Consider the following 12273-nt stretch of genomic DNA (forward strand, 5'->3'; position numbering starts at 1 on the left):
TTTGGACGACATTTAAAGTGGTGACTAGAGATGAAAAGCTTCTAATTTCATTACTGCTTGTCAGTTAATGTCTCAGTTGTAACACTTTACCAGAAGGAGGAGGATAATGTTCATAATTGCTGAACTGGTGAATGTTTAATTTACCACCAGTAAACGGAGACTAATTTGAGCATGCTAGCCTTGAAGATAAAAAGCCTAACAAGTTTCTTCCTTTCCAATTTTATTAAGTGCATAATGCCACCAATCTGGTTGGGGATGCCTGTCTAGCTCTTGTCATGTCCTTCCATTCTGGAAGAGGTTTAGAATACTTTTAATATCTTCCAGCCTGCATGAATGAAGTGAAGGATTTGATTTGACAGTTGCACTGACAAGGTACTGGGCATGTCTTAGCATTCAACTTCAAAGGGATTTTAAGAGATGGGTTAACAGTAAAGAAGTGTATGTATATCCAGGCAACAGCTTGCGAATTCTCTCCGCTTCCCGACGCGGCTGGCTATGAGAAGTTGGTTGAAGTAAGTGCTGGATGTGCTGGGGAGGCTACCGGGCTGCGCGCGTGGGGTTTTCGAGGTGCTTCCCCAGCACCGTAGCGTGAACATGGTCTCATTGCGTAGGTTTGCTCTGTGCAGTGGAGTGGAATTTAGGCTGCAAACTAAAGAACAATTTTGATCTGACAATGGCATTAAGTCAAGGGATTAATTTTTGAATACTCAGATGTTTTAAAATCCTTGGCAGGGGCTAAAACTATCCAGAAGGCACTCTAGACAAGAATAAATGACCACTTCAAGCTCATTACATTGAAAATGTCTAGAAGTCTTTTGTTCCTTTAATTTTTAAGGATACATTGACTAACTGAAAGTGCTAGAGAATGAGGCCTGCTGCATTATAAACCGATTTCTCCTTCCAAAATGGATAAAGTGGTGGCAACGTCATTGTGTAGTAGAAATCACCCAGTGTAATGGGATGAAGGTCAACTAATTAACATGGGTCGTTCTCCTGGGTGAAAAAGCAAGCAGCAGGTAAGTTCTGCAGCAAAACATGAAGTAATTTTGAGTATAATTATTGCAGCAATTACAAAGGAAAAAGGAAAAAATAAAAAGGCCTACCTACTGTAATGCTGAGTTGAGTATCAGTCCTGCCGGTTGTGCTGGAGCCAAGAATTGCACTTGTAACGTGTGGTAACTTGTATGATTGCTGCAAGAGCTGCTGTATCGACCCGCCTCTGTGGCTTGATGCTAGTTTTGCTGTTACGATATCTTAGCGTAGGTCAAATTAACTGTACGTGCAGGGCTAGAGCGCCGATGAATTGCTTACACACATACAAACAAACAGCTTAGTCTTCCTCCAACTGGGTTCTGAATGGCACCTCTGTGCCTGAAATCCTGCTGGCCGTAGGCTTTGCCAGTGCGCGGGTGTGCTCCAGAATTCGAGGTGTAAAGCAGTTGGTTGCTGGCGCTCGCGTGGCCTGACCTGACCAAGTAGAAGATGCATGTGGTTGGGGTGCAGCCATTTATCGCCGGCCAGTGGCAAACCATGAAATAAGGTAAGGAAATGGGGCCTGAGCAGGCATGGGTGAGGCAGGAGCTGGCTGGGGGAGCAGCTCACCAGCTTCCTGCCGCTGAGGGAAACTCCTACTCACTGCAGTTGACTTGAACTTTGTTCAGCCCCTGAGCACAAGCGTGCCCCTAATTACACTGCCTGACCAGGTGAGAATGGCTGCATCTGCCCCTTTCCTGACTCACTGTTCTAGGGGGGGAAAAAAAGAAAAAAAAAAATCACCTGCCAGGCTGTTTTGGCACATTTGAGACTTAGTTTGAGCGGGTCTCCTTAGCGTAACTGGGGGTGAGGCTAACAGCGGAAACACTGACAGTCCTGTAAGGCCAGAGAAGCTTGCCTGTCTTTAAAGTCGGCGCAGGCGAAGGTGACCTCCAGGGCTCTTGGCTAATTGGCGGCTGCATGGCACTGTTTATGCTGTGTAGGAATTAGTGTTGCGAAGTTCCCTGGCTCCTGAAGTCAGGGTAACAGACTTCTTATGTTGCTTACAGGGAAGGGCCAGGGGAGGTGTTGTGTGAACCCTGAAGCCAGTTTCCATTGCTAGTTGACCTGGGGCACTAGTTCTAGGTGCTCCTGCTCAAGAGGACTTGGACGGCTTTTGGCAGAGGCTGAGAGCATAAAAGAACTTGGAGAACTTAGTATGGGAAAGGATAAACACACACACGATGACTGCATTTAATAATTGCTTATGTCTTTACACAAAGAGATGCTGGTGTCATTTTACAAAGTACACTGGTTTGGAATGGCAACAAATACTTTTTTTTACACGGTAATATCTTCAGCGAACTTGGCAGCTGACTTCAGTCCCAGGACCCTTTTTGTAATACAGCCACTTATTTTAAGAGCTCTCAGTTGATGCACAAGGATACCACTGGTTTGATAAGCTGTCACGCCAGAAGATATCCATCTTGACTGCTTATCTTGGCTATTTAAATGATTAACACAAAGTAGCAATGCTAACATGTTTAAAGGCACCTCTTCTCCCTCCCCCCCATGAGGCCCAACTGTTATCTTTACTTCTAAGGGGCTTTTGCTTTCTTTGAAACAATAGCTTTTCAAGCTCAGAAAAGTTCAAACCTCACGTGCAGAGGCTTTGGTCAGACTGACGACATATCTGAGGTAAACAGCTCTTCCAAAGACTCTGGCTGTCTAAATTCTACCTTCAGTACTGATATTAGCAGAGGCTTAGTCTTCAAAGCGCTGACTGTTGACTAAATCAGTCATGTTGAGAGGAGGTCACTGTAGGAGAACTGGTATTAAAGAAGGTTTTCCTTTTTATAGCACCACAACTAACCTTTGGTTAATGTGTCAGCAGTTGACCTGCCACTGAAATGCTGAGGGACAGATGTTTATCTAAGTTGTACTGGTAATATTCCAGTTTGCAAATGTACTAAACAAAACCCAACATGTTCAGTGTTGAAAATGTAATTAAATAGTGTGCTAAATTAATTGCTGCCCGTAAGACTCCAGAGAATTGTACCATAATAGTGTGGTATTATCTGTCAAACTTACTTAGCAAAAGGCTTGCTTGGTTACTGTGGTCCGTTATGGTTAAAAACTTACTCAAGTCCAGTTATAAACCGAGGTGTTTTTGTGTCCTGGATAACCCTGGGTGTGGAAGGTTACCCAGAGCGCTCTCTCTGTAGAAAGTAATGCTGGGCCCTTCCAGGAAAAAGGGGATTATTTTTTAGAGATTAGCTTTACATGGACTTTGAAGTGCTCAAATTGAACTACCTGATTACTGCAAATCTGAACCAACTCTAGAAAATGCAGCGTTTTGGTTTTTTTTTTTTTTTCTTCTTCTCCTCTATAGATTTTGAGCATCTTTCCTGGCTCTTTTACAACTTATGACTAGCAAAAGGAATAATAAAAGAATTTTCTAAATTATATTTTAATAAACGCATACTGTTTGCACTTTAGCATTGACAGTGTGAAATCTGGCAGTTCAACTTAGAGGAGGAGTCAAGCCTCCCAGAAGATTAATACCTGAGTGCAGACCTTCCTATTCTACAGCTTCATACCTAAGCTAAATACTCAGTGAGAGGTTGTGTGACATGAAACTGTACAAAAAGAGCACAGAAAAGGGTTGCTAAAGCACAGCAGAATGCCTGGGTACGGCAGAGCTGTGGGCCAGCCTTGAGGCACTGATGACTGTCCCTCTTGTAGAATTAAAACCAAACCGACAAATTGTACTTGAGTTTCCTTAACTGAGCAGCTGGCAGATCTCTTTATGAACGCAGCATAAGAAATCCCCGTAAGAAGCTCCTCCATAAATACTCTTGTCTTCTACTAGGAACTGTCGGAAAAGCATCTCTGGCTGCTCCCGTTGTTTCACTATAATGAGCTGAGAAGAGATACATAGGTTTACGACCCAGTCATACTAAATGGCAGTACGGTTCCCCTGTATCTATTACCGTATGCTGTTGGGGGGGAACCCCAAATTAATAAATCTCAGCATTTCAGTAGCTGTTTTTATAAACACAGGTGAGAGAAACTAGTGTGAATTAAGGTTTGCAGAACAAAACCTTTAGGCTTGACTACCTCTGAAAATCTCTTTAAGAATTAAGCACATTTGAGATGCTTGTGCCTACAATGCACGCTGGAACTCACTGATGTACAGGAAAATTCCTGATCTATAAAACCTTTTACAGCTACCAAGAAGTTTTGTCAAAGCCAGTAGTGTGCCTTTGAACAGGTGTGAGGCATGAGTTGAGGCAGAAAGAAGTCTTACCTTCATAGTGTAAGGCTTTTGGTGCTGGATATGCTCCAGGATTGACTTAAGTTTCTTAGAAAATGGATTGTCCAGCTCAGGCAGTGATGTCTGTTAGAATGAAAGCATGGCAGGTTGTTACATTCCAGTCACATCTCTTACCAGTTAATTCATACGAGAGTAGCTGCTGATATCCATGATGCAAGTACTGTGGATTTCATTCTGAACTGGGAAATGCCATCTCCTGCACAAAGATGTGTGTCTCATCCTAAAGACCCAGCTGTCTAAGCCATTTTTCAGTTTAAAATAATCACACTATGTGAAAATTCACTACGAGGAGAAACTTTAATTATTGTGAAGTGTTTTGTTCCCATTTTAGCAATACAGATTCAACAGGACTTTAATAACTTGGAAGAGTGAAAGTCTTAAGAAGGTTTAAAAATGTTGTGAAAGCTTCTCACCCTTAAGAGTTCAAAGTGTAAAAGCTTATTAAAGTTTGGTGTATGTAAAGATACTTCTGGTGCCTTAACACCTTCTGCTGGTCACCTGTTTCTGCTGAATTCTGCTGAATGATGAAAATGTGCCTTGCTTGTTTCTCTGGTGGGTCTTTAGTAAGTCTGGTCTTAATAAACTCTGAAAAAGGGACTAGTCTCCATACTCACAGCCTCCGTGCTGATGTGTGCGAAGGATGGCACGTTGAACAGCCCTTGGATGAGCTCGGGGGGCGTGCTGACTCCCAGCCATAGGAACATAGTCAGACCGTTGGCCAGAAGGAAGGCCCCTCCTTCTGAGAGACGCTCCTCAGAGCAGCGGACGGCAGCTGGGACAGCGTCACTCTTCACATCCAGGCTGTGCTGTGGGGCAAAAATACACAGGAGTTTTAGACTAGGTGACTTCCAGGTGACTGAAGCTCTTACTAGATACTGGAAAGTAACTATTGAAGGGTTTAGTACAGCTTAGTACTTCCTTTCCAGATCAGCGGAACTGGAAATCAAACCTCCTCTTTTTCAGTTAAGGCACTGCATGCAAAGGAAGACCTGCCATAAGCGGGGAGACACTTGCACACCGGTGTTGATCCTTAGTAAAGCTGGTATCTTTCCTTAGCCTGGGTGAAAACCTTGTTAAAAACACAGCGAGATTCTTAGAGGATGCTGATGTCAGTGACTGATAATGTTACTTCCCCCTTTTCCTTTGAACTACAGGTTCTACCCCCCCAACTCAGTTTAGTTCAGCCAGCAACTACATCACAATACCCATGTAATCCAGCGGGGTAGCATAACACTTGGCTGGCAGACAGAATCGTTTCTGTATCTGCACAACTATAAAATAACAGCATACTGAAAACAGTTCTACTGCAACCAGAAAGCTGTGCAAACGTACTCACAAGTGGTAGAAGCTGGGGATAGAAAAACAGCTGTGTGTCAGCTACCCCCATAGACATGACCAGCTGGCGATGGTAGGCTCTCTCGTCAGTGGGAATTTCTGGCCTGCCAACTAGCACGCAGCTCTTCAACAGGCAGTTCATGTACACCGGCAGCACCTTCATCGCATCCGGAAGGATGAGCTGAGAGGCAGAGAAGGCTTGTTATTTAATATATCCCACGTGCTGGGGAATGGGAGCTGGACTTTCAAACATTTAAATAACCCACTACTGCTTTTCTTTCATTAAAGAGGGAAAAAAAACAACCTAGAAACTTTTTTTTAATATGTGCTGTTCCAAACCAGATGGGCCAGCTCTGAATGTTTAATACACTTTTAATAAGAATCCAACAGAAATTATTTGCCCTATAGACTGTGGTTATCATCTTGGATGCCACATCTCTGTGTAACCCATGCTCATTTTTAGGTACTAAGTTAAAGGGGAGTCACATAGGAAAAAGGGGTGGTTTTTTTCTCTGAACAATTTAGGAGGGAAAGGCCGGTCCACAGCAAGTGTCTCTCTGGCATTGGTCCTAACATATTTAGCCCTCACTGAGATTAAACAATTCATTGCCCAGGCTTTTGATTATTGGAAGCGTTGCACGGTATGTAAAAGCCTTAGTCTTTCTCTTGTTGAATTGCCAGGACAGAAGGGCAAATAATCTAAAAGGAAACAACTGGTGCTTTTACCAGAGCATTGATTACTAAGTCACATAATTAGGCTGTGCTAATAATTCTAAGCTATGTAGTACAGTCAAGAAGAAGGAGAAATTGGAAGATACATTTTAAAGGACATCAAAGCAACTAATCTAAATCCAATACCTCCAACACAGTCAGAGTGAGTCCTTTGGCCTCCCTATTAACGTCAGCATTAATGTACAGAATTGCCAACTGTCATTCAAAAAAGTGTCAGCAAGCCAGCCAGTCCTGCTAGTTTTTAAAGTGCCTCAAAAGCTGAAGGCGATGGGGAAATGTTTTGAGAGGTGCAAGAAAAACAGAAGTTAAAGTCAAATGCTTACAGGATTTGGATTTAGTTCAGCCATCTTTGGGTATTTGTTTGAAACAGAAAAAGACTTCTGTCAGAAACAGTTGCTGAAATGATTTGGCAAGGCCTTTTGGTTCAGTTAGACCGCCCCAGTTGTTCTGAATAGCTAACAGATTGGGCTGAACATCATAGAGATGTCTTAAGTTGAGAGAATGTTCAAGTAATGCAGACTATCAGTAATTGGGTTCCTAGAGCTCCTTACCACCCTTTGGTATACAAAGGCGTCGCAGACTGTTACCTTGATCACCATAGATTTTTGTCCCCCCCGCCAGGAGTTTGGCCCCATCTAGACATCAGGTATTTATCACTCCAGCACACTTGAGACACCCATGTGCAAATTCAGATAGATAATAACAGTCGTCTTCATTAAAAATTAGAATACTAAAATCTTTAACATCATAAGAAAGAAAGAAAAAATGAAAGCTTTGTGAGTAATTCCCACAGGAAGAAAAAGGCTGTCTAAGCGCCTTTGTGTGAACACGATCATCCATTCCTCAACGGCATTGCCATTTGTGCCGGAACCACAGCCTCCGTGTGTTGTAATCGCTACCACTGAATCCCACCTGTCAGTAATTATATTTGAAAGAAAAGTCTGTCTTGAAACTGTCTTTTCTGCCGCTGCTGGTGGCTGGGGGTGGTCGTTCAGCTGCTGCAAAGCCTGAAAGCTGGGGGAGAACCGAGTTCGGGTGGGTTTTACCTGGCTTACTGCCGAGGGGCTGGCACAGTTCTTCCTGTAACACGCCAGCATGTGGGCTGTCTGATTCACCAGGATCTCTCTGACGGCCTTCACTGGTTGGCTTAGCATGGCTTTGTAAGCTACAAAACCAGAAGAATAAAAGAGCGTACTGAAGCTGGCCATGTACTCTTGAAGTATCTATATTCTGCTAACTTCTAGCTTTACTAACCTGAGGTCTGTGGCTAGTTTTTAGTTTCTATTACAGAGAGCATTTTGGGGGACGTTTATTCATCTTTGCCAACCCCCCACCACTACGATAGGGTGTCCATTTCCACTGCTGTGCCTACACCCTTTTGTGCATTACATGTTCCTAGCTACCTTTACAAGCATTACTTCACCGGCAGTACATCTAAAATACATCATCATCTATTTGTCTTCTCAGTTTTATGCTACTTCAAGAGTTGCTCAGGCTTGGAGCAGCAAGTTACAAAACATGACTTCCCGCTAGGTAATCACTGCAGCTCCCTTTCCTGCCCCTCCCTCTAGCCCAGAGTACAAAAGGAAACAAAAACCGGTCTCTTGTAACTTTACCTGACTTAGCGAAGAAGTTGATAAGTGCATCAGTCTCGCAACTCTTGTAGATATCAGCTAACTGGGAGCTACAGTTTAAACCGATATTGTGTATGCGCAGTCGTCTTTGCCCGCTTATTGATGTGTAAAGGACAGCGCACTGCAACAGAGGAGCAAAGCGCTGGTTGTTTGTATTTTAAAGCAAAAAGCTGCTGTCGTGCAAGAGCCCGCCACCTTTGTGCGTAAAAGGCGTATAATTACTTCTGAAGACAGCCTTGCGGTGCTGCTTCAGTGCTTCTGCCATCTCAAGGACCAACGTACCGGTATTTTTTTTTAAGGAAGTATATTAGATATTATTAAAGTTACTAATCTTAAAATTATAAAAAATAATATGACTGATCGAAAGGCTTATTACTGTCATTTGCTACACACCGATGGTATCAGCTGAAGCTAAGCGACCACTGATTGTAGATTTGTAAATCATACTTAGTAACTGCAATATTTGAACAGTTCAAACAAATGTATGTGAAAAGACGCTCTACAAGAGATGAGAAGCTTGCTGAGAAGTACTCTGCCCATCACATTATTTCTTAGCAAAAACAATACGGGAAAAAAAATCCTAACCTTGAAAAGTTGGGTGGTTCTTTTTACATGTGTAAGTTCCTTTTGAAATGAAAGAAGAGGTCCTGCTACCCCCTGCACCACACAGCTGCTGTGGACTTACTTATTAAAACCTGAGGGTGTAATTTATGAACTCCTTAGGACTCCAAATCTACTTCAATATAATGGTGATACTTCAACGTAATGTATGATCCAAAGCCTGCGGGGCAAACACAGGCTCCAAGTTACTGTAGTCTGCCTTGCATTAGCTACTTCCACACGTAGCTCTCATATGAAAGAGCTGTAACTGCAACATCCGCATGGCGCGTACATCCCTGTCACTGCTGCACCGTGGCTCCGGGAAGTGACTTTGGACTTACCAAATGCTTCACGTGCAGGGATACCTGCTGACCTATGAAAGGGAGCACCTACAGGGGCAAGCGAAAAGCCAGGCAGAACAGAAAAAGTTCAGATAATTCCGTGGCTTACGTTTAAAACCTTGCAAGCTGTAACATTTTCTGTCATTAAATAGGAAAAAGGCATGACTAAATGTCCAGAATAGTAAACAGCAGCTTCCCATTATCTGGTAGGGGGTGAGATACTCCCATTCCTAACAAAAGCTGTATCACAAGCCTGTTTGTTGGCAAGTTATGCAGCGAATACCAATTATTACCTCAGTGGCATTTCCAGGAACTGTTACTGAGGTCCCGTGTTGTGGACTACGGTGGGAAGCAAAGATTGATTAGCCCTGGAACAGCCTCGTGTTTTCAAGGTAGGAATGAAGCTCCTGAGGCACGGGGCAGCCTTGTGCTAGTGGTGCTCCCACCGCCAGTCCGATGGGCTGTCTCCTACGTGCCCGGGTGCTGCGTGCCTTGTCATAATTCACCGAGTACAGGTTGATGCCAGCAGGTGAGCGCCATGGGGCTTCCAGCGCTTGCGCGCCACGAGCCAGAGGGAGCAGGGCAGTCAGCCGCTGGCGATGTGCAAGCGAGAACTTGCGTTGCACGGGTCCCATTGCTGGTGGGTCTTGAGCAGTCCGTAGGGTTGGAAGTGATTTTTAGCAACAGAGAACTGCTCTTGAACAGAGATCTGACGCAGAATGCCGCAGCAGTAATGGTTTCCAGATAAGCAGTAATGAATCTTGTACTCCAGATAGGCTTATTTAGTAAAATGGAAAAAATAATAGCAGACGAGCTCTCAGCGAGCACTTGGAACGCATTTTGGTATACCTGAACAGAACATGCAGCACGGTAGTAGGCAAACACCCTACTTATCACGAGGGGCACCGTTTGTGCTTTTGAGTTAAGATGCAACCTTTGGCTAGTTAATTAAAACCCTTTCTTTAGTGGTATTCTGTCACCAGAGCCTGTGCAAGCTGTGCCTCGCTCCCGTCAGTCCTACGCCGTAACTTTTTTTCTGTTACGGCTGCAGTTCTCGCTCACGGTTGCATGACATTACACGCAATTAAGTTTTTTTTACCTGAATTAAGGCTCCGCTGTCTTCGTTCAGTTTGTCATCGTGTTTGAACTCCACCGTCACTGCCTTGTCACAGTCAACTGCTGCCATCTCTACGTCTGTGGTGTTGTTCATGTAAATAGCGCCAAAGAAGTCTGTAGCCCTGAAGCCTACAGCCAGATTAAAAGAAAAGAAGCATATCCTTTTATCTAAAAACGGCAAATAAAATTGACGTGATTTTGTGACTTCCTTTTTACGGTCAGGCAGTTTTGCTGCTGAGACAGGTACCGTTCTCCCTCAGGGATCTGCAGCCTCAGGGGGCCCCAACTGCCCTTGCCGATGGCATTTTTTGACAGTAGGCTGAGAGGGACAAGCTGATGCGCCACGAAGCAGGACCACCCAGAGCCTTCTGCGCCACTTCATGCCTGTGTGCGTTTCTCAAATACTTGCATTTGAGGTAAGAACAAATGCTTGAAAAGTAGAACATAGTAATGTCATTGAAGTATGAAAATGAAGGAACGTGTAAGTGTCCAGCAGCAACACTTATTTTTCATACAACTTAACTTACACTGCCAGCAGCATGCATAATGATCAGAAGCCTTACTTGTATTTGAAAATTAATTATTAAGGAGGCATATACAGGAAGGACATATTCACGCATTTTATCAGGCTATCCGATGACCTTTCAAGGGGTACATTATGAAGTTACAACAGTTAACCTGATCTGACAGGTGATCTGTACAGCACGATATTACCTAAAATGATATACTGTCACACGCATTCATGTTTACTGTCATTCGCAACGGGTTCCGTTACCTGTACTCGTCCGGACCCTCATTATTGCATCAAATCCGGTTTTTTTTTCGATGTCCTTCCTGAGGTCGCTCAAGAACTGCGGGCTGTCCACATCGAGCTAGAAAGGCAAGGCAAAAGCCAAGGTTGCAGCTCGCCACTGGGTGGCAGCAACAGAGCGGGAACCCTCCCTGTGACCCCCACCCTGCCGACATCCAAGCTCTTCACATTGAACAGCTCACTCTTCCTTTAAAAGGAGATGAACAACGTTGGTGGTTGTTTTGTGAACAGAAACACATCTGTGCAAATGTGCACCACTTCATCACTAGGCTTGGACACCCAGAATTTCTAGTCAATCAAATTATCTCTGGTAATATCCGTTCTTGCGCTTAACCCTGCAGCCTAGCGAGGAGTTTATAGCACAACCTTAAGAATTACAGAAAATACACAAAAATGCTTTTACGGGCCAGCTCCTGACACAGAGAAGGTCCCTGACTCCCCAGAGAGATTCTCATGAAATCTTAAACAAGTGTTGTTATGGCTTTTTTCTGGGGCCTTATATCATAAGCATTTTTATCTGTTACAGGAGTAACTGACTTCCCTGCCCAAAGGCCAGCATATTTAAGTAAATGGATTTAATTTTATGACACCACCCAGTTTATCACTGTTTCAAGATATATATTGGAGCCCGACCTGTCAGTTCTAAGTTTGAATTTTAGCCCCTGGTGTTTCTAAGTAAGTTTTGTAGAGTTACTCCACTGTCAGGTTAATAACATCAAAGCACACACTGAAATGAAAAAGAAAACCAACAAATCCCCAGGTGTTACTACCTGAAAGGCAGGGAGCCTGCATCGCTTACCTGGAAATTGTTGTACTTGTACAGTGTTCCTCCAGTGTACATTGTGACAAGACCCATGGAAGCTACGTCCACATACTGGTTTGGGAAGAGGAACAAATTCACGCAGCAGCCGTTAGCCACACAATCCCGGGCTAAGGCCTCGTAAGAGTTTACCTGGGGCTGGAAGAGTACCTGCACAGAATTAAAAAATACAAGTGTCATAACATTAGACACTGTTGGTGGCCAACCACAATCCAAATTCCCGCTTGAAATAAAAAAGATGAAGTGGAAGTTTTAAGTGAGGCACAAATTCGATTAAGAACACGTTGCCCCTGCCTATACACTCGTATGCAGGGAACCAACTCGGGGCGTTCTTAGAGAATGACATTGCTGAACAGGCAGGTCGCAAAGGCTCTGATGGGCGGCATTATTTGCTGCTGGGGGGTGCTCTACCCTAGTTTGACTTTGGAGTTCCAACATCCATGTACCTACACCATCAGGGCACAGTGAGAATGGGAATATTATCTGATTAAACAACACATCTTTGTAAAAGAAAATGAATGAAAAAAGATCAGGGCTCTATTAGAGAAGTCCAGCGTAACAGCAGTCCCTTGTTA

General features: G+C 43.8%; 1 protein-coding gene across 4 annotated transcripts in view; it reads right to left on the reverse strand.

Moving 5' to 3' along the window:
- Positions 1-2190: 2190 nt before the first annotated feature.
- The window catches only part of SEC24D (SEC24 homolog D, COPII component), a 74249-nt gene continuing 64166 nt past the window's right edge, over positions 2191-12273 (reverse strand). For all 4 annotated transcript variants that reach the window (XM_075090127.1, XM_075090126.1, XM_075090128.1 and 1 more), the window contains 9 exons: positions 11678-11848; positions 10843-10939; positions 10051-10196; positions 7993-8131; positions 7423-7541; positions 5646-5825; positions 4924-5115; positions 4283-4372; positions 2191-3895 (listed from right to left, as the gene is read on the reverse strand). In XM_075090127.1, the coding sequence (XP_074946228.1) occupies positions 3755-3895; positions 4283-4372; positions 4924-5115; positions 5646-5825; positions 7423-7541; positions 7993-8131; positions 10051-10196; positions 10843-10939; positions 11678-11848 (1275 nt within the window). In that variant the 3' untranslated portion in view covers positions 2191-3754. The remainder of the gene's footprint in view (positions 3896-4282; positions 4373-4923; positions 5116-5645; positions 5826-7422; positions 7542-7992; positions 8132-10050; positions 10197-10842; positions 10940-11677; positions 11849-12273) is intronic.

The sequence above is a fragment of the Phalacrocorax aristotelis genome, chromosome 4 (genome assembly GCF_949628215.1).
Source record: "Phalacrocorax aristotelis chromosome 4, bGulAri2.1, whole genome shotgun sequence".
NCBI classification, from domain to species: Eukaryota; Metazoa; Chordata; class Aves; order Suliformes; family Phalacrocoracidae; genus Phalacrocorax; species Phalacrocorax aristotelis.